Source organism: Lonchura striata, chromosome 14 (assembly GCF_046129695.1).
Source record: "Lonchura striata isolate bLonStr1 chromosome 14, bLonStr1.mat, whole genome shotgun sequence".
In the NCBI taxonomy this organism is placed as follows: Eukaryota; Metazoa; Chordata; class Aves; order Passeriformes; family Estrildidae; genus Lonchura; species Lonchura striata.
The window spans coordinates 11,860,250-11,883,496 of NC_134616.1; the positions used below are offsets into that span (position 1 = coordinate 11,860,250).

Consider the following 23,247-nt stretch of genomic DNA (forward strand, 5'->3'; position numbering starts at 1 on the left):
TCTCATCATGGATATCATTTAGATGGGGTAAATAATTCCCAACACAAGCAGACTATAAAGACATTGGGAGCTTGTTATAGGCTGATGTCATGGGAAGAGCCTAGTCTCTTCAGCAGGGACTCATCAGTTTATAAAGTTCTCTGAAAGACATCTGACTTTGAAGTAAGAAGAAAAATCAGGGTGGGAAAAGCTGGTGTAAGTTCTTAAGTCTCTGTGGGCTTTGACCATTATTATCAATAGAATCTTTCAGTTGCTTATGATTGCAAAATAAAAGAGACTGTAGGCCAAATAAAGAAGATAATCTGCTTTTTATTTTTAAGTTTTGTTTGTGAAAAACAGTCCATAATTTATAAACTTACTCTTTCAAGCAAAACAGCAGCTGGAGTTTTATTTCCAGAATCCTGGCACATTTGCTGAAGCTCAAAATCACTATTTTTTTTTTTCTTAATTTTTACTTTGTTATCATAATTTACATAGTGTAAAATGAGTGAAAAGGGCTACTGGGAGGATTTGGTTGCATAATTTTACACCTGGTTTGCATTAATATACATGAAGTTAAACTTAGTGAATAATCAGTTCTGATTGTAAACATCCTCTAATGCTTTTTGATGTTGTCATTGGACTATTTTTGAAAAGACGCCACTGCCTGGCTGGATCTAAACCCAAAGATTTTGTGAGACTTAGCTTATGTGGATTTATAACATGGCACTCAAAGCAAGGAAATATTTTCTAATAGCAGAGAATTGAAAACATGATCTCAGATATGAAAACTCAGCTTTCTGGAACATATCACTTGGAGTTGTATGCGTGCATACGTGTCTCTAATAGTTTTTTTTTTTTTTGTTAACTAAATAACCACATTTAGAATCTAATCTTCCTTTTTCTAGAAAGACCTTTGTGAAGATTGATTAGTTGGTGACTATTGTCTATTAGGTTATGGATAGCTATGCAGCCATAACTATAAATACTTCTACATAGTGTCTTTTTATTTCACTAAGGGAAAAGCTGGCCCAAGAGCTCACTTTTCTTGTTTGATGTTTCTATAACACTTCCCATTCCACCCTAAGTACACTAAGAAAAGTTTGTGTAGAACCTATTTCAGACTCTATTGAGCTGCAGCTACCACAAACTGCATTTAGCAGCATAAAAGCTGGCCACACTGCCCAACACTTAGTACAGGAAATGAAAATAAATGCCATGTTAATGTCAAGCTCGATGTGGTAACTGGGAAGTCTGGCTCTTCCCTTTTAGAGATGTGGAACAGAAATGTCCCAGTACATAAACCTTAAGCATCACTAGATTTCTATTTATACCTCTGTAATTAGAACTCAAATTCATTGTCCCATGTTAGCTGTTGGCAGAGGAGAAAACTGCCGAGAACCAGGCTAGAGCAGCAGCTTTGTCTAGGGAACATGAAGTGACTGGGAATCTGTGAAAAGTATAAAATGTACCTTTGGTACAGATGAATCTCTAGAGTATACTACAGTGGGTTTAATGCCAGCACAGAATGTATCAGTATGACCCCTTTTTAAAGACATTGGGATTATTGCTGTTTCCATCAGTGGGAATAGAATAGTTTTAATTTACTGTGGCCTTCACACACCTGATTTTTTGATGGTGTGATCCTGGAACAAACAAAGGTTGTTTGAGAGAAAGAGGAATGTAAATCTATAGGAGATAGATTTGATTATGGTGGAGAGATAACTAGCTGTGGGTGCTGTTTGTAGTAGTTAGCTACATGTTATGCTTCGTGTGATGTACTGTCTCTGTCTCTTGATCTGAGGTCACTTGAGGACAGACTGGGAGTTTTTACTTTAAGTGGTAGTGCAATCAGGCTCACTGCATTTACTGAATGAACTATCATCCAGTGTGCCTACATTAAAAACTGTTTTGCAGGGTTAAGATCAATTACTTGTTTTTGCTTTGGATGCTTTGCATTCTTGCTCACGGTTGGGCTGGTGTTATGTGAGAAGGGAGGGTTGTGGGTTCATACTCATATACTCATGTAGTTGCAGACATACTTTACCCAAAAAGTAAAACAGTCCAAAACCTCAGATCAAAAGATGAAGACATTTTTTAAACTTCTAACAAAAGCAATAAATGAAAATAAGGATTAACTTTGTCAATTTTCACCCCTCCCTCAATAAATCACTAAAATCTTGGCTTTTATCTTAGATGGATAACACAATAGGCACTAGAGCACACCAACATTACGCAAATACTTCATGTGCTATCAATTATTTTGGAAGGAGTCATCATCTGAATTGTGAAATGCTTTGACCTTTTTTTAAATGAATAGTGTAGGAAGAGGAGAGTGTTAGTTAGGCTGACACATTGTTTCTCTTGTACTTGTCTGGGTATATTTCAAAGTATTCAGAAAAACACAGCAGTGAACAGGGCTCCTGCCTCCATACCCAGCCCCTCCTGACCTATGAGTCATGTGGAGTCAGAGGTGATCCTGTTACGTGAGAAGGGGAGAGGAGTGAAGTGAGAAGTAAAATTTAGTGTGCTGCTAAAAAGCATTTGGATGTTATGAAATCAAGAGAATACATTCAATGGGGATGCAGCTGTGCAACCCTGACAGTTGATGACTTTCAGTCTTCAGCTGGTAGGAAGGTGAATGCCTCTGATGGAGTTAGGAGCAGAGCAGGCCCATGTGCCTGGAGTGTGTTCTCATGGAAAGGATTCTCCTAACAGACTTCTTCTAAAATGAAAAGATAGCCAAAGTGAATATGCAGGGTGTGATGAAATAACAGCAGTCAGTTTCATTAGAAATTTCCAGTGATATTCCGGATTTCAGATTTGATGTACCTACTGATTCAAAGTGATTTACTTCTCATTTTTGCCAAGGCTGATATTCTCCATATTAGTTAACACTGCCAGCCATGTGTGAGTTACAGTTTTTCCCCTTATGTTTCTGAAAAACATCTCATTTTTAGGCATTAGCACAGATTGATTCCATCAACATTCCCCCAATTATTTTGAGCTTCAGAATATGTTTTGCCCAGAATGCAGTAAATCCTATACTGTTCTCTTAGTTGGCAATGCTTGATTTCTTCTTAGGTTGGTTTCTATATATGGATGTCAATGCTTTCTTTGATTTTCAAAATTAATCTTGCTGGGTAGGTGAAAGCTGAATTAAATTGGGTATTTTCTAGTCTGACTCTTCCATATCTCAGTATCAATTTCACAGCAGGCAGTCATGCACTGCACCCAGCTGGGCACATGGCTTTCTCTGAGGTGCAAACAGGGAGCTGAAACCAAACATCTTGAACAAACAGCACCCTATACAAACCATCTTATTTTATTATCAATTTCAGAGTTTATTAATTTATCAAACCAGGTCAAAGTGATACAAGTATATAAATAAGTACTGCAACAGACATACATCTCATGAAGAGAATGCAAAACATGACACTGTGTATTTTGTTGTCTTTAGTGACCAAAACCGCAACACTGCATTTTACTAAATGATGTTTATGACTGCTTTTTGCTTTTCTTAAGAAGTGTTTATTATAAAATAAATACACAATCTGGATTCCACCAGTCCTGTCACAAATCCAAAAAAGCAGGTTGCCTTCCTCATAAAAAAAAAAATTACAAACCCTGTACACTTTCCACTTAGTCTTTTGCCACTATCTACTGCTACAAACAATGCCTGTTAGGTGAGAAATCAACTGCTGGTCTTCTCACCAGACAACACTACAATTCCTCAGAACCTCTTCCTAAAGATTTATAATAAAATTTTGCAGTTCTGCAGCACATTTTAACCCAGTAGTTTCCATGTGCAATCAGTGCTTCTCAAGCCAAACTGCTTCTTCTACAGTTACACCGCAGCTCTGGTGCAATGAGGTTTTAGGGCCTTTGTTTAGATATGCTACACCCCTTTCCAACACCACGACAGGACTTATGGAAGCTGCAGTCCCCTGGAAAGGTGGCAGGACAGTTCACTTTGTTCTTCTTTTCATGAAGAGTGATAGAGGATTTCTCTTAGCCAGGTGTTCCTGCATTTCAATGGCCTGTACAACCAAATCTTATCTGCTCTCTGGCCAGGCATAGGGACAGCAGGGTGGTCCTGACATCACCTGTATGTTTTCTTCTAATTCCCTTCAGTCTTTTCTTCACCTTCATGTCTGTTCTCCTCACTTGCTCCTCTTTGTTGAGAAGCCCTGCATCCCACTTCTCCTGAGGCTCAGGCAGCACGGCCAGGCCCTGGGTGCCATGGAGAAGCCTGCTCCTGACACCTGCACTGCTGATGGAGACTGCCAGGGTCTGCTGCCCAAGCCAAGGATCCCCTCGCGATGGTGAAGCTCTGCCTGAATGGGCTTTTGGCATTCAGTACCAGCCTCTCCCACAACTTCATCCCTTTAGGAATGTGGACACCCTTGAGTGCTGTCACTGGCAGAATGACAAATCTCAAAATCCTTGCTGTCACTGTTGATTTCACTCCCTGTGAAGCCCCAGCCCCAGCTCAGGCCATTTCCATAAAGCTTTGTTTACTAGCATGTGTTTAAACAGCATTATTCCTGTCTGCTTTTGGAGTAGAAAATGGGAGCAAAAGCAGGTAGAGTCACTTGCATCTTGGGATTTAATCCAATATTTAAGCCACGGGGCAGTGCAGGATTTTGGTGAAAACAGTTTTCAAATTGTTACAATTACTCTACAGATGAAAGTCACCTCTCTTAAACACACTGTAGACGTGCTATACTAAATTTAACAGAATGTCTCAGATTTGAGTTTTTTTCCTGAAGATAACAGTTGTCACAACAAGCAGCTGTTTGTTGTGCTCTACAAGCCTATAGGTGTTTGTTGTTTGTCACAGGAGAGAGCTGTTCTTGAAACATAAGAATTGAGAGGTCACCCTCAGAAAAATGAAGATTATGTTTTTAACAAATCAGAACAAATAAATTAAATTCTTCACAGCTTCTAAGGCATTATTAATCATGAGCTTTAATGCTTTAGGTGTTTTGAAAATACTGCAAGAACTTCACCACATCCTGCCACATCACTTTAGAAGGTGGTTTACCAGCCAAGAGCATGTGTAAATAGGACCCAGAAGAATGAAGTTATTAGGGTTATGATGGGGAGCTAACACTTTTAGAGAAGTGGGTGGAAGAAACAGTGAAAACGACTTGAAAGCCAACATTTGCTCCAATTGCTACAAAAATATATTGATTGTCACTAACACCTGCTGTTCAGTTTACGGACTTTGTTTGCTCAGCTACAAGAAATCATCCCAAAAGCAGGCTGCTAAGGAGTCTGTCAGCTTAGATCTGTTTTTTACGTCTCCAACTCATATTTTTCCTCCACTACTACAAGAAATCCATGAGTCATTTCAACAGCAGAAATGGTATAAACTCAGGACAGAATATAATGATCTCCATAGCTCCTGCACATTTATTAGGTGTCCTTCTTTTCATTAGTTTGAATAACTTGCCAAATAATAATAGTAGAAATGTTCTGATTTCTCTTTTTAACTTGTAAAGAAATGCAACTCTAGGAAAGCACAGTCTTTCTTTCTCCTTCCCCCACCAGTAACACAGAGCCTTTTAGTCTTTTGGAGGAGATATTTGAACAGTTGACACAGACCACTACACATAAAGCAGCAAATTTGCTGTGCATGATGTGAATAATTACTGCATTATACTTTTGGGGTTTAGGGCAACTGCTGACTTAAGCAAAATAAGCCTGCAGTCCAGCTGCAGATCCAAGTTTTCAGAAGTTTTCTTGTGTTTTTCCCTCCAGTGCTGTCTCCCTTAACAGTGACCCTTTTCAGACTTTTCAAGGTACAAAACCTTTACCAAATCCTCGAGCTCAGTCCTGCACACTCTGCTTTCACACATTTGGCTGATCTGAGCTTCTCCCTCGCTAAATATTTTCCATTGGCCTGAAAACAAAAACACAAAGGAGACAGATATTGACTTAGGAAAGGGCACAGGGACTTTGAAGACATTTACTAGCACTTTACAAAGCAACTGATTCACAATGGTCAAAGAGGGAATGTCCAATCCTCCCATGGAAAATATTCGAAGCATCTTACAACCATGTAACATATTCCATGCAAAATAACTCTATTAAAAAAATAAATATGGATCTGACTATTACTATTTTCTTTAATTAAGTAGTCCTGTAAGTTGGCTCTATTTATTCAACCATTTTATGACACTGGATACCCTGGTAAACCATAGTATTTAAAAGCTGGGAAGCAACACAGCTAAATGTTTCACATGCTGTGAACTCCTCCTATCTGTGCCTAATACGAAGTGTGATGGAAAATAATATTTCTACATATTTATTATAGTGGTAATAGAAATGCATACTGTCCTGGTAACTAGAATACTACTGGCTACTAGAATACATTGCAGATAACAATGACAAGCTTATGGAAGGCTGACAGCAAAAAACTAGGGAAGTTGTTACATGAAAACATATCTGTATCTCAATAGGTCTGTAACAATTAAGAATATGTTATTTCTGGGAAAAAGACTTTTTAACTAGGAAAAAGTTATAGAAAAAATTTTCAAGTTATGAAAAAACTAGGAAATTAAAATATCTATATCCTATTTCAGTTAGCAAATTAGCTGAATTAGTAATTATTAACTACTGTCACAAGCCCAAACTGGATGAAATACAAAAACCAAATTGAATCAAGAGTGATAAAAGTAGTACATGCCCTTTCATAAAGGACATTCATTTTAATAATGAAGATGTTGTTAAGAACATAGGAAAGTAATTTTTCAAACACAACATAAGTGTATGTAGAACCCCTTTAAAAAGATCTGAATTTTCTCCCTTCTAAATGACTTTCTAAAACATTGGGGTAACTTGACATGTTACATAAATAAATCCAAATTCTGCAGCTGTGCTGACATTAGTCATATTTCTGACTTATGCTAGCATGGGCAGAAAAGATCCTGTATTGTACTTTATCAAAACACAAGAGACTAAGCATGTACACAAACTACTGTTATATGTATCTATATTTTAAATTGCTGTATTTTGATTACTTAAATCATCAACTATTGTGATCATATGCTAGAGGAAAATTCAGTATATCCACTTGACAGGGATGAGTAACAGAGAGTGTTTTTCATGGCTATAATTATATGGAGAGTAAAAACCTCAATATGTCAGAATTTACTTACTAAGGGTTGTCCTTGTTATCAGCTTGAAGTAAGGAAGTCCTTCAAATTCTCTCTTGGACAATTTTTCAACATAGAAGTGATGCAGAATCCCTTCAGCAAAGAAATGAGAAGTGCATGTTACTGGAAATGTGCCTATTGTTCTAAACCTGGAGTGCTGTCCTGCCTTTTTGTAAAATTTTCAGTCTATGCGTTTTTTAATGCTGTTTCTCCATCCCTCTGTTTTTTGCTATTCCCCTGTAAAACTATTCTCCTATGAAACTGGAATTGCAGGGGTTTCTGAGGGGTGTGAGAATTAGCCAATTCTTTTCCAAAACACTGAATCCTTCCTAATTATTAGTAAATGTAAGATTATAACAGAAGCCAAAAGTCCCAGTGACTTGGAGAAAAACAGCATAATTATGCAGTCAGATACCATCTTGAGCCAGCAGGCAACATGACTGTCAAATCATTATTAGGCTTTGTGGCTTTTTAACACACAGGGTAGTTGTGAACCACCTAATGCTCTGTGATTTCTTTTCTGCTCCCACTTTGGCCTTGGCTTTTTTCTTCAAAGCATCTAGAGATGTATAATTTCCATGCAAAAGGGTGCAGTATATGAGGGTTTCCTATGAGGATCACATGCTTTTTGCTTAAAGTAGATAGAGATGATTTTTATGAGGCTGGAGATAATTTTTATTACACTGAAAGTTCATGATTTGCAGTAGTGCTTGGGCTTCTGAATGCTTCTCTATTTTGTTCTAATTTTACCAGTTAATCTAGTAAAATATATTGTTTCCATCCTTAACACATTTTTTGCCCATATCCTGTATGTTCTCTCATGGATGTATCATCACTATCGCAGAGAGGGCAGACTGATTTCAATGGAAAGCTTTTTGGTCCATCCTGAGTAAGAGCCTCCAGGCACTTGTTTCAAACACTACTACCCATTTAGCTGCAATAAATTACACAGAGTAATACTGAAAACCTGTTTGTCATTGTGCTTTTGTTCCCAATGAAGGGTAGGAGTGAGCAGAACTACAGCTTTGTGTGTTTCCAACGAGTTTTGTACAGAAAAATTTGAGTACGTTGGAAGTGACTGCAATAGTACTATCCTAAAGAGTCAAAAGAACAGCAGTCTAAAATGCTTGGATCTGTAAATTGTCCTGGGATTTTAATGGAAGATGATACATTGTTTAAAGAAAGAATTTGCTCAACTCACCTTTTCTAATTGTCCACACATGTATTTCTATTTGAGGTGGCTTTTCAATTTCTATTGCAATTTTCCTGATGGTTTCTCCTTCCTCTGTGAAAATGGATTCATAGACAGGAAATGTCTCTTTCCCACAGAAGTAATCTTTGTTGTCAAAGGTTTGACTTGGCACATCTTCTGTTTAAAAAACAAAAAGGACAGAACACATACTACAGCTATAATCAAGTCCTCCAGAATTTACTTGGCATTGATAGCCAAGAATGTTTAGTTTGAAAGTAGAATTTTCATTTGTATGGCCACACAAATCCATCTCCAGCTGTTAACACAGACACTTAACAGTGTTCTGCCATGTTCTGGTAGCCTGTCCTTGGTGGTAAGACACTATTTTTACTTGTAATCCAGTTTCCTAAGGGAATGAGCTGTGTACAGCAATGTGGTCTGGGACACTCCTCACAAGTTTGGAATCTGTTGTCTACTTTTCAAGCATATTTGAAATTATGTTAGAAATCTCGGGGTAGTAAAAGAACTAAATGAAAATTGGTGGTTGGTTAGAGTGAAGAGACCCAAATTAATGTTTTGCTGAGGAAAAGAATCTATGAGGTTTGCATTTTGCTTGGCAGCAGCCATGTGGCCAGTGCAAGCCTGAGCCAGCCACAGCACACATAATCTCTTGCTCACCTGATAAAGTTGTAGAGCATAAGTAGAAATTGTAATTATTCTGTTTGCAATTGAAAGTTTGACAGGAATATAAGAGAGATGATGCAACTTAGAGACTCAAACCCCTGTTTGTAGAAACACCTAACAATTAATAAATCTCCACATGTACAAGACAGACTGCAGGAAAAGGTTCATCTTTCTTAAAAATGGGCACATAGGATCTCCAAAAAACAAGGCAGTAACCTCCTTTTTGCCATTAATTTTTCTATTGAAGCCTGTTAGCCAGGCTTTGTTGGCTGTTGTTCCAATGAAATCTGTGGATCTCTGCTTCACAAGTGTCCAGAAGACCTACATACACACCTCCTGCCTGCCTACTGCCACGGCATCGTGGTTTTCCCCCAGTAAGCAAGACTAGCAGAAGATGGGAAGTGTGCATTCTACCAATGTTTCTACATGTGGCTGAGCAACTCATTTCCTCAGAGCATCCTTACCCAGTGCATCACCAAACAAACACATAAAGGGGTACTTAAAGGAACAGTTTAAAGGCACATAAGGGAACTGGATAGTCCTTTACCTTTTGTATTACATGAAACGTGGCTTTTCATTGGGCAAACCATCAGCAGAATCCTTTTAGGAGATTTTTCACCAGCGGCAAGCATTTGTTTCAGTAATGTCTACGTAAGTTTTATCATTAGTGCAGCATAGACACAATGCTAAATTTGTGATAATTTAGTATTTATTTTAAGGATTAAGTTATGTAACTGACACCAATCGGAGTTTTGAATCCTGGTACATTTTAAAAATCAGAAATGATGTTATCTCCACATGGATTTTACAAGCTAGAAAATTATTTGAAGGTTCTGTGGGCCCTGTGCTAGGGGAAGGATGTGGCCTTTTGGCAGTAATGAACTTTCTGTATACATTTCTGTATACATTTCTGTAATACTCTCTTTGGAAATGAGCATCAGGAAGTTGTGCTAACAGCAGAGAGAAAGGCAGTGACTGCTAAGGACATGTGCCAGCAGCATGTCCCCTGTGTGAGGAGCAGCAGCAAGAGGAGAGGTGGCCAGGCAGCTCTGCCTGTCTCACACTGAGTCTCTGCACACACACTGGAACATGGCACAGCTGCTGCTGTTCACATCAGAGCTTGTGATCAGGAGGCTTGAGCCAAGCCCTTTAACATGCACAGCAAAAAGGTGGTCTGTGATCAACTTTGTTTTACCTGGACAGACTTTACAGCATTTTCCTTCTACTTTCTGAGGGTATTTGCAGGGATATTGTTCTGGACAGTGAATTTTCTTACATTCTTGTTTGGTGATGTTGCAGGTGCACAACACACACTCTACGATTCCAAAGGCCCGGAGATTGGGATGCCAAGATTCACCATGTGAGTATGTTTTGCCATTTGAAACACAAACTACAGAAGAAAAGAAAAAGAAGAAAAGGTTCAAGTGGAGAAGGTATGTTCACTTGCTACCTGTCTATAATTATTCATTTGATTCATGCACATTGTTTAAAGTAGTGTCTCCATACATCATCTGTTACCATTTCGGGCCCATTTCTCTGTTTTTTAATTTTAACTTGTAGTTCCTTTACTTAAAATGAATCTGAGCCTGTGGTCACCCTTTTCTGAGAAGTTTTTCCTTGATGCCAACTCTGCTGACACTGGTGCCCATTAGGTTTTTGAGGACAACAGTGAAGGTCAAGTGTCTGACTAGCTTCCTACCCAGTTCATGCATTTCAGTTATACATTAACTAGCTTAGAAAACTCACTCCTTCCCCTGACATTCTCAGTCCACACACAGGACACAGCCTGCTACAGTGGTTTTGGCTGCATTTGAATCGAATTTGAAGATGAGGGGTTCATGTCATTTGCTACTGAGCCATTTGCTGAATGCAGCCTTTGCAGTGAGAGCAATGCTATCAGCTGGCTGGATTAGTGATACCTGGGCCTTTTATTTACTTTTTATTGCTTGTACATGAGAGTTCTGCTATGTAGCACACAGAACAAACCACAGAATACTTGCAAAATGGAGTTTAATTCCTTTGTGGAAATATATATGTCGATAGGTATATAAATTCATTTGGCTTTTGGAATCACAAGAAAACTTGAAAAGATTCATTAGGGACTGAAATTTCATTCCAAAAGCTTTTAAGAACTTCAGAATATTTATTCATCAGAGCCCCTGGGAGTCAGAGAAATACAGCTGACACAAAGAGAGTGGAAAAATCCATGCCTGGTAGAAGCCACTTTGGGTCACCCAGCAGTTGATGGGAATTAAATCACTTTACACCATGTTTCCATTTGTACTATAAATCCTACTTCTTTCTTTTTAAATATTTTATAAACACAAAGAAAAATGCAAACTAATCCTAACAAGGTGAAAGAAAGGGCACTGCTTGATTTCTAAAAGCAACAAAAGTGAAGCTGGGATATGTTGTAAATATTTCCAATTCTTCTAATATGTCATCATTTTTATACATGTTTTTATTTGTAAAATATGTTCCTATTTTGCCTGTATCTTTCAAAAGCAATTTAAATTTTATCTGTAACCTGAAATTTATATCTAACTGGTAACAGATGTAACCAACTGGTTTATATATTTTAGTGAGTTCCTGAGATTTATGGGGAGTGTTTTTTGCAATGTTTTTCATGAGCTTAGGCTATAATTTGGTTAATAATTTGCTACTTTTTAACTCTTTTTTTAAGACATGGGGCTTTTTTAGAGATAGGAAGCAGTTTTGTTTCTCAAATAAAAGTAAAGTTTTATCTGTATACTAAAAACATGGGAGAAAAACTGTAAATTAAAAAACTGCCAAGTACTCAGCTGCTTAGCAGGCTTCTTACATGCTTAAAGAACATAATATTGCCAATTTGTATGCTTCCATGGACTTCTTTGCCTCCAGCCAGGGTTCTCCAGATCCTTTATGGCCGTAAATATTTCCTGAGTTCTCCCTGACAGGTGAAGGGATAATACATAACACTGTATGGATACATACTCTCTGTCTTTAAAGGGTTTTTTGACACAGAACAATTAAATAAATACTCTGAGGCAGGAGACAAAGACTCTAGTACAAGCCAAATACTGGCAAATAACTTCTAGTTATCCTTTTTTTTAGTGCTCTTCATGCTCAGAATGATAAAACTGTATCCACACAACCACATAGTATTTGCATGTCAGAAGAGTTTTGAGTTTGTTCTTTAACTTGTTGAAATGTGTCTCAAGGGACATGTGCATTAATTACTAAAACACTTGTTAATTGCACAGGAACAAAAGAAAACACAGGGTCAGCATTCCTGTTTCCATCATGGGGATCTCTCAGACACTCTCCAGGCAGTGAATGTCTGAAGTTATACTGCATCCAGAAATATGCTGCTCGTCTGTATGTCCTTTATTTGCTGAAACAAGTCAGTTAGAAACTGCTTTGATGATGTCTTCATGTGCAAATTACATGTCAAAGACATTGCACTGTGTGGAGATTCCTGCTCCTAGATTCACCATAAAACACTGGCATGATCTGAATGCTTTTTCATGCTTGTTCAGGTGGATAATAAAGATCCTATAGCCAACATTCCTTCTGTTAGTTAATACCTTAAAAGATTAGTTGGCCCTAATACAAGGGATTTTAACTCTTTGTGGTAGTTTCTAAGTATGCTGACTGGTATTTATGGATAGATGCTCTTCTGAGCATGTGTTTTTACAGCTATTTCTTTTATAGCTTCCTAGGCCTGTTCGTGCAGACCTCTGTTCAAAGAGGTAGACCCACTATGGGAACTGAGCATTCCATCCTTTTTACTGTACAAAATCTGCTGTCCCACTAACTGGTGAACTGGTATTTTCCCATTATTTTTGTTCTTCCTGTATGCATGAGGAATATGACTTTGAATATTGTTTGCCACATGGGCTTAAAATTCTACTGTCCTCAAAACACAGCATGTTCTATACTCTATTAGCATAAAGCACCAAAAGATTCTTTACAGTGAGAATCATTACATTGTTTAAATTTGCCTCTCTACAGCCCAGGCATCCAGTACAGGCTAATTGCCTACTCTGGCTCTTGTGTTGGTGACAGGGGAGGGAGATCATCCCTTGTGTCCCACTGTCTCAGGAAACTTGTTTAAGGTGGGGAACACATGAGACTGTCTTTCATGAGAATCGTTTGCTAAGTCTCAGAGGCAGAAAACCTCCTGATACTGTGGCAAAGCTTTCTGGTCTGAGATTTTCAGGGCAGTTGAAATATAAGCTGTTTGCAGCTATAGAAGTTACAAAATAGGAGAGTGTAAAGAAAATAGCCACAAAGAATTTCCTCCAGGACAAGTCACAGTGTGAACAAGTTAGTGAATCTAAAGACATTGTGGTGCCCTTTGTGGCACAAAGCACTCACTCCCCTGGTAGGGCTGCCACATGAGCTCTCAGAATTACGGGGCACAACCCCACAAAGTAACTCAGAGAGCAACACTGCTTTTGCAGAGTGAAATGCAATATTGTATGTGCAGGCAGGGTTGATCTCAGTCAAAAAGGAATTTCATATCCTCAATAGCTTATTGCTTTTGCCTCCCTGATTTACATCAGAGTTCTCAATACCAGTGCGAATTTTCAAGATTCTGCTGTATATTTTGAGAGGTCTTTTTGAGCTTTAGGTGACTGATTCCTGACCCAGAGCAATACTGGAAGAAGTGCTTGTCTTTACCTCGTCCGTGCCTGTGCTTGTTGTTGATGACGATTTGTACGATTGTTCCTGAGGCCTGCTGGGGATCCGGGAGTGCTCCACGGTTACTCCTGGCACTGGGAAATCGTGGCACGCTGACTGCCTGCCTGGCAGAGCTGGGTGACAGCTCGTGATGGGAACGATGGTAGGAGTGTCTCTGTTTGCAGGCAGAAAGAGAGCAGCAGAGTAAACGTCTCATTCCAGTGAACAAGGGGTACGAGTAGGGAACGAGTGTAGTAGTTTTCTAAAAACACTGCTTCTTTTCAGAGAATCATTTTCCAAAATGCCCATGAACCTGAAGGTTTCATATTACAGCCCTTATTTTATAGATGTGATTCTTCCCACTCACCCAAAGCTCTGTTGGTTCATGTATTTAAGTGGTGCACCTACTGCCTAAAAGTGCTTCAGATTCTCTCCAAATGCTGCTACAAAAATAATCTCTTGTGCAGTAAGTTGCTAGTGGATACTTTTACCACCAAAGATAGTGAATCTCTATAGTAAATATATATGTGTGTATGTGAACTGGGAAGCAAGTACTTGCAATTATTATTTAAGAGCAATTTACTGTAAATTTTATTCTTATAGCGCATATACAGAAAAAAAAAACAAATCCAGATACTTCAGTAGCTCTTGCTCTAATTCAGCATTATTCATGAATTCAGGTTGAGTGAAAGAAACCTGTTTTGGGCTAGATTCACAGAACCCAGAATGAGGGAGTAAGTATTCAGACCCATTTCTCTTTTTTCCCAATGTGCTGCACAGCAAGAAAGTCTATCTTTAAACTGTAGGTCCCACTTACAGCTTCCCTGTTGGCTGGCTGCCGGAATATGTCTCCATCAGAATGTTCCCATGATAGTTCTCCATCTCCTGTACATGAAGCAGAACAGTATCCATTAGAGGAGTAACTCTGCAACCCTTTGGGGAAAAGTCCCACCTGGCTTTACAGCTGTATTAGTGTCTAGTCAGTAGCAGAGGAATGAATATGAAAATTAGCACATTTTGATACTAATATACTTGGCCATGCAGGGAGCAGAAGCTGACTCGCTCTTTCCTCCCCATGAGCTGTGCTAGATATTTGCAAATATTTTGTTTAGGTTTGCATTTCAAAGAAAACAGAGGTGAGATAAAACACCTTCCATATTGAAAAGGACAAGGTAGATTATGAGATAAATTTTTAAATAAGAGGAGAATGCATTAAAAAGCCCTGGATCACTGGACAGTGGGTTGCCTCTAGTGCATAATGGGATGTAATCTCACCTCTCATATGGATAATGAACCAGTTTCTCATTAGTGGCTGTGCCTGATGTGACTGATTCCTCCAGTGTAAGGCTAGTTTACTGCATAGCTATGTTTGATACGTTGTACTTTGAAAGTCTGATTTTTGTAATTGGGTTCCGATACAACTCAATTACCTGGTAACTGACATCAGACAATTAACAAGGATTTACTTTCATTAACTGTCAATGTATTACGTTTAAAACAGTATATCACTGTATTTCTTCCTGGGAACAGAACTATCACTTTGCTTGTTAGAGAGCAACTTTTTTGCCTAGCAAAAAGTTTTAAGATTTGTAAAGATACTGTGGAGTAACATGGAAAAGCAGCAAAGAATGAGGAACAATCTCCATGCAAAGAAGCACTGCAGAATGATCCTCACCCTTCTTCTGTCTGAGGTGATGCGTTCAAGCACAGAGCACTGCCCTCCCAGGAGATCAGCTCAGGTGCCACACATAAATGAATTACCACTGCATGGTCCCCAGAGTAAGCAGCTTTGTCACCCTGCTGCACTGACAGGACTACACAGCTCCTGTGCAGGACCTCATTCCTTCAAATTGCACAGGGCTCTCTCTGCATCCTGCTGCTTTATTAGCACTGATGCACTCTCAAGTACCTTCTGTGGCTCAGCCCTCCACTGCTCAGAGCTTCTGGTTCAGTTGGTGCACTCAACCAACTCCTCAGGTCAGGGGCTGTGGGACTATGCTGGTTTGTGTTTCACATCTCTTGCACCATAGGGAAAATTAATACAACCAACTAGATAATACTCCTTATTTTTACCGTGCAATAGTACTGAGTTCAAATAAGCAGAATATCAAAAGAATGCAGCAGCACAGATGTGCAAGCAGGGGAGATTTTCAAAGCATCCTGGCATCACCGATATTATGAGTGGCACTTCTGAAAAGTACAGGTACCTTTAGGTGCTTATCTGCATCTTTGAGAATAGGCCACAGATGCTTAGATACCCTGGAAGTGGTGGTTCAAGTGCCATAATACTAATGGTGAGATAAAATACATTTAGAAATTCTCGGACACTTTGGGCTTTTAGACAGGCAGTTAGGTTTAGACATTCAGAAAGGCTTGGAAGAACCCTAGAATCAAGTGTCCTGTGGGTGCAAGATCTAAAATGCAATTTCTAGTAAAATACTGAAGTCACCTGAATATTGTCTGACAACTAATTTAAATTGGAGTAATTGCCCTTGCCTCTGAATTGAAATTCTTGTGTCTTGCACAACTTGAGTAGGTCTGCTGACTTGTCAGGTAGAAGCTCATCTTTTATGACAAAGCTTCTCTACCCAGAGTAATGGCAGCTACTTCAATACATCATTTGAAGCCTTGATGCATTAGGGGAATGCAACTTTATCATCAGAGCTTCTCACCTTGCTTCAATTTCAGAAAACAAAGGTAGCAATGTTACCTTTCTGGCACTCACAGAGTAATTTCCCAACATGCAATGAATTGTAATTACATGGGGAACTTGCAGACAGTGTCCTCAGTGACAGTGTTGGTGCACAGACAAGGCTCTGAAAAGGGAAAGAAAATTCAGAGCCTGTCCTTCTGTGACTGGGCTTCAACATACCTCTGCAAACTGGACAGCAGGACTCCGGAACGGAAACTGGGAAAGAGCAAGTTAACTTGGGACAAGTCTTCAATCCACAGTACACATTTCCTTCCTGCCAGTAAAACACAAAAGGGAATTTAGGAGCTGTCAATTGTCTGGTACTGTATATTCTGTTTTTTTAATGGACATGCTTAAATCCATGTTTACATAAATGCCACTCTATGCAGAAGCAGAATATTAGATTAGAACAGTCTGTTCAGTACTTGGCTTATGAAATTATTAGTTAATGAAGAATATGACGATGATTTTATGAGAGGATGTAGAGAGCTGCCAGTAGTTGATACTGAAGAGCTGCTTGGATTGAGATGTTTTGGTTCAGACACTGGCTCTGGGCACTGGGTGACTGCTCAAATATACTGGATTTGAATTGTGACATCTCAGGAATGGCTCTGTGGCCCAGTGCCAGCTCAGAGCTGTCCACTCCCAGACTTGGGGCTCTTTACTTATCATCTCAGTCTAAATGAAATCAGTCAGTGCTATATTTTACAGTTAGGTTGAAGGGAAATATTCTATATATGCTAAGCAGCAATATTTTACCTGCTGCCTCTGCACTGTAAACCCAGTCACAGCATATGCAGGGTATGCATTATGCACTGTGTTTAAGAGGTCATCTGGCATTTATTTACCAGGTACTGCACACTCTCACCAGCTCTGAGCACTCTCATGAGTTTCAGCATTAATTCTCAATTCCCAGCCTTTGCTATACATTGCTTATATTTCAGTGTCACATCTTCTAGAAAGGAGAACTGGAGCATAGACAGAGCAGGGATCTGTCAAATCATGTTACTTACTGAGCAGCTGCACTGGGCACACTGGTTTGCTTGCCTGTTTTGGAAAAGCCCCTCAGCCACGAACATTTCTCCATGGTGGTAAGTAGTGCCATTGTATTCACAGGACTTCCCAGTGATTTTGCTGCTTACTGAGAAAAGGGAGTCTTCTGGAAGAAAGGGGAAAGGAACATTTCATACAAATATTCTTGAAAATTCATAATGTCATAAATACATAAATACAGGGGAGCAAAAACTTCCCTCCTCCCTCATTTCTCTATTATGGAAGGACAAGTTTTGTATTGCTGCAAAGTACAAGTGATATGTTACTATCTTGCTGAACTTTGGTAAATCACACTTTGAGGTGATTGTCCCAGATATTTCTAGTATGCCTATGACCAACTGCAATGCCAGCACTAATGGCCCTGTCTCAGGCTACAGTGTTTTCCCTTGTTTTGCAGCATTTGGTTTTAGAACAGAGGGGTGTGGTTATGTGCCTACCTGTTACATGTACATGGCTCTTTCAGTAGGTGCTGCATACACACAGAATCCCACCACTGTTCTAGCAGGGCTTCCCCCTTCGTAGCACTGGGTAGCCCAGAGAGAACTTAATTGCAGGTTAGCAAGTTGTGCTGCAGGGCATGGATGATTCCCTGCCAACCACAGGCACAAACCTTTTGGTAGAGGAGCAACAGTAAAGATGATGGGACTGCTAAGAGAGAGCTATGTACAAAGTGTTTGTTCCTAGTGGCTTTCACAATTCATTGCTGCTGCTGTTTTCAAAACAGGCAAAACTTGTCAAAGGCAGATGCTAAAAGCTAACCGAAAGTTGATTTTTCTCTGACAGGCATTTTAATGTCAGATGTGCAGATGAGGGAACTTTGCAGAATTTGGTGTGTATGACAAAGTGCACAATATGGCAGCCTCAATTCAACTCTGAAACCTCCTGCTTCAACTCAGGATCATATTGAGTTCTGCACCACATGTGTTAAATGTTTTTCTAAGAAGTAAAGCTGTCCATACCTTATGCTAAAACATCCCCTGGATTGTTTAGCTATTAGCAGTTGATAAACTGTGCAAAGAGAGTACACTTTACCCATGAAATGTAAGTTACTTGATACTGCTTGGGCAGTGAACCTGGCACTACATATTTATATTCACATGAATTTAGCATCTCAGCATGGGAAAAGATATTTCAAACAAGGGCTCTGTGGAAGTAACAATGGAGTGTTTGTTCTGTGGAGCCCAAATCACAGCAAATTTCAAGGAATGCAGCTGAAATTTCAATCAGCGTGTTTGGGCTTTCACGTAAAAGAAACCTGACCTGAATATTCAGGTTTTCCTATAGTCCCTTTCATTACCTATCAGCTAAACCTGGAGATATTTTTTTGTGGAACCATGACACCACAGAATGTACATTTTTCAGCTGTGAGCTCAAGTGAAAAGCAGTTTTCTGCTGGTACTTACTGCCATTAAACACGGTCACTTAATTTTCCATACAAGCATATACTAATTACATTGGTCCATCAAATATAATACTTTAAATGGTAAATGTCAAATCTGTCTGTGGAACATACATGTACTACAGTATTTGAAAGTATATGGGGTCAGCAAAGTCCATTTTGTAGGAGACTGGCAGAAGTCAGCTAGTCAGGGTTCCTTGCCTCATATTTCATTGCCTGACACACTTGGTATTTGCACTTTCACAGTTGAAGCATTGGATACATAAGTATTTCAATGTAATCAAAAGTGTCAAATGACACTTTTCTAAAATCTTATAAAGAGTACTGAGCCCTGACAACATCTGTGTTTGGCACAGAAATGCATTGCTTTTGGCACTTGCTGTATGGTTTGCTAGTAATGCAGAGTCTGGAATGGCAAGATGTATGCTCTAATTAAGACATCCTTTGAAAGTCATCAGCAAAAGATTCAATTGACAAATTCAGCTACTATTTAGGCACAAATATTGGAAAACACGGATAAAGAGGCACTTTTCAGGACTGTGATGCCTCCCAAAACTTAAAATCTCTTTATTGGGTTTTCTGAATCATCTCATGGAAAGCAGGAGGAAAGACTGACAAACCTTTAGTTTAGTTGCCCCTTGGGCAACTGGAAGAGCAGAAGACTGAAAAGAAATTAAAATGGAAGGAGAAATGAAAGGATAACACAGATGGTCCTTGACTGGAAACAAGGCCCTGTTCACACAGCCTCTGCTGGACATTGCTGTGCCCATGAGGGATGCCTGTCCAAAGCAGTGTGTGGCTTGTGGGCTGACATTTGCTAAAACCAACACCTGAATGACTCACCATGACTCTTCAGAGTGTTGGATGAAGAGAGTCAATTTTACTGCAGATTTATCTTGGTATATGCCATATCACTCAGTTCTGTAGGAAATCACCAAATGCCCTTAAACTGTGGCTTCTAAATAAGGAAGGGGAACGGTGCAATTTTTATTGCTTGGAAAATGTGGCAGAGAATGTTGCACTAGGTTGTTGTTTTCATCTATGTTTCTTTTAATCAATCACAGAGCTTGACCCGTGACAGCTAAATCGTAACATGCAGCCAAAACACATGTAATTCTGCCTGTCTGAATTTGGGATTAAATTCTATGGCTGTTCTAAACCAGAGAATCACAGGATCTTTAAGGCTGGAAGGACCATTAAATCATCAAGTCCAACTTTCAACTTAGTACCATCACCACCATGTTCACCACTAAACCATGTCCTCAAGTGCCATATCCACATGTTTTTTGAACACTTCCAGGGATGAGGATGCCACCACTTCCCTGGGTAGTCTGTTCCAATGCTTCATAATCCTGTCTGTCAAAACATTCTAAACATACCTAACATAAACCTGCCCTGGTGCAACTTGAGGCCATTTCCTCTCATCCTGTCACTTGTTACCTGGGTGATGAGACTGACACCCACCTCACTACAACCTCCTTTCAAGGAGTTGAAGTCTTATTTGATAAAATAATTGTAAGAAAAGTCAGTTTCAATTACAGGACATAAGGCCATGATTTAAATCCTATGCTGCACAGACCTGTCTATATCATCTTTCAGCACATTAAGTTACTGGACATATTTAATTATTGCACAGAGTAGGTCTGAAAGAAGATTTTAGATCAAGACCACATTACTTGTTATTGCAAAAAAACATATACAGTCATTTATTGGAGATGGCATATTGAAGAGCATGACTGATACTCTCAAAACACAGCATTTGCCTCGAGCTGCAAGGAAGATTTGTTTATTTTCTGTGTCCAAATATAATTTCTGTCTGGTGCAGTGTCTGTCTAACTTTGCTGGTGTGTGACTGATTTTCTTCAACTTGGACTTGGTTTCTTTTCTAATGCTTTTTAAATCAAGGCTAATTAGAGGAGTTCAGACTCCCCCATGATATCATATTCTCCTGTTGAATGTGAAATTAGAATCATTGTGGATTGTTTTAATAAGCGCCACATTTGAGCTTTGAAAAATTTTGTCATTAATACTGATATCAGCATACCTTATTCTGTGCCTTAGAAAAGACAGGTTAGAATCAGATTAATTAACTGCAAATATACTGCATTGCTCAAAGCTCTATTTGTAAACCTTGCTTCCTAATCAGGACTGTTCCCAAAGCTTTATCTGGCATTTTAATGGTGCTGACTAACATTGCTTTAATTAGCTGCCTCTGTGAAGTACCAGGCAAACCATCTGTGTGAATCCTTTTAATTAACTGAGTTCAATCTAAGGGTTTTCCCTGGCATTCTTAGCATGTCAGTGGAAGCAACATACAATGTATAGGGTAAAGATGTTATAGCATCCATTGTAAAGGAAATGTCTCTCTTTCTGTGGTTGGCATTTATTCTGTAAGGGCTTAGACTCCTGTACAGAAGTTGAGAGGCCATACTTATATTTGCCTACAATTTTAGCGTGATCAAGATAAGCCCATGAGTCTGCAATATGGATAGCAGTGATTTATCACCACCATTAGCATGAGGTAATGGCAGGAGCCAAGATCTACAACCTGGGCTTCACATGACCTGATATGAATTTCAATTTATCCTGTAAGTAACTTCAGAGGTTAAATCTGCTGAAGAAATCCTTCAGATTTTACAAACAGACAACAGAATACAACTGTATCAAAAACTGATTGGTTTCAAAACAATTATTTTTTAAGAAGTAACTAGAGACTACAGTGGCTATGCCTAAATCCTTAAACCCAAACATTCCTCTCATCCAAACATGGGATTCTGTCCAGCTTCTTTTGTCTACCTGGGCTGTTTTTCACTGATGTCCCATACTCACAAGGTAAATTCCACGCCTGATGAAGCCAATAGAAAGTATTTCCTTCAGGATTCAGCCAACATATGTGTTTGAATGCTGCTTTTTTGATATTGTAGTGTGAGGACTGTTGATCTGTACAAAGAATTTGTATCAACTAAGACCTGTAGTACAACTTGGTGTGAAAATCAACTATGAACTAGAAGTGCATACAGGTATAGTTCACAGATTTCATCAACTGTGGCACATTTGACAGAGCATGCAAAGCAACAGTATGGCAAAAGTTTTGCCATGAAGGGATGCTACCTCAGTGGGAACTGCAGCACCAGTGCTTTCCTGATAGCCTGACAAAACAGTGTTAGATATGAATTTCATAAACCACAGAAATCTTGCGGAACTTTTCTGATTCAGTGGAATCTGTTCCAATCACTTATTTTTTCATGGAAGCCTGTCTGGGTTCCCGATGGTCTACCCATACTTGAGGTGTGAAAAGGCCAAGGTTTGAGGGGAGAGTCAAAAATATACACATACCCAACTTTCCAGTTTTCTGGGAGAAACAGATTCTGTATCACATGGATCACAGTCAGTTTTGGAAACATCATCTTTCAGCTTTTTATGTTTACAATTCTATTCCTTCCTGGATTGTTATAAAAACTTGATCCTGAGATGCTTTACCCTTACTTGGATATAAAGCAGAAGAGCATCAGTTATTTGTTACTAATCCCTTGAATAGTTTAGACAAATTCCATGAGCAGTTCCTGATGTTTTAAACATCGGTAATTTCTGCAAAAGTATTTATGTGCAGAGTGAAAAGCAGCAACCAGCTATGAGCAATCTAACCTTTTGGGAAATAGGATATGACTTATTTGAGGAATGGCTTTAGGATCCAGGCCTTACTGCAATCAATTAAGTGCTGAACTTGGATCCTTCTGGATAAAGACAAGAGGTAGAGGTATAATTACTAATGAACAATTTAGGACACTACCTAACAAATTGGGAAAACCACCTTAGAATCAGTACAGTCATGGCATGATAATCAGTAAAGTGTTTATGATGTGACATCTGAAAGACCAAAGAATCAGCTGCTCTTGGGCACTCCTTGCCACTGGGGCAAGGAGACACCTTGGCTTTCTGACAGTCCCTGTGCTCAGCTGTCCTGGCCTGCAGTGACAGGTTGGGGTGAGTGTCCTCCTCGAGTGGACACTCATCGGCCCATGAAGGCACAAGCAAAGCTCAAAACCCTCAGCAGGGTCTGCTGGGACCTGCACAGCACCTCAGCAAGGGTCTGGGGGGGGTTATTGCATCTCTAGGAGGTGCTTTCTCCTACAACATTCTGTTCATTTGTGTTAGTACTTAACACTCTCGCTTTTGCTTATTTTAGTATCAGAACATCTGGCAAAGAACATTTTTTAAAATCCTACACACTCTTGGCTTGCTGATTTAGAAACTATTTTTAAACTGCAACATTCAGTATCACCTAGTGTCATTTAATTAAAAAGATATGCTTTTAGTGTCCAGCAGAAAGGCTGGGTGCCCAGCCTGCCTTGGCTTTTACAGTTTGTCTATTTTATTAACCACCCTTATGAAAACAGTCTAGTGCTAAACAATATGAAAT

At 39.2% G+C, this 23,247-nt stretch overlaps 1 protein-coding gene across 1 annotated transcript in view; it reads right to left on the minus strand.

The window, feature by feature from the left end:
- Positions 1-1,560: 1,560 nt before the first annotated feature.
- CHRDL1 (chordin like 1) overlaps positions 1,561-23,247 on the minus strand; it is a 39,371-nt gene continuing 17,684 nt past the window's right edge. The window contains exons 5-13 of the mRNA XM_021547854.2: positions 17,389-17,534; positions 16,556-16,649; positions 14,501-14,568; positions 13,684-13,858; positions 10,214-10,408; positions 8,344-8,511; positions 7,146-7,235; positions 5,802-5,887; positions 1,561-2,704 (exon numbers count right to left, since the gene is read on the minus strand). Coding sequence (XP_021403529.1) covers positions 2,636-2,704; positions 5,802-5,887; positions 7,146-7,235; positions 8,344-8,511; positions 10,214-10,408; positions 13,684-13,858; positions 14,501-14,568; positions 16,556-16,649; positions 17,389-17,534 — 1,091 coding nt within the window. The 3' untranslated portion in view covers positions 1,561-2,635. The remainder of the gene's footprint in view (positions 2,705-5,801; positions 5,888-7,145; positions 7,236-8,343; positions 8,512-10,213; positions 10,409-13,683; positions 13,859-14,500; positions 14,569-16,555; positions 16,650-17,388; positions 17,535-23,247) is intronic.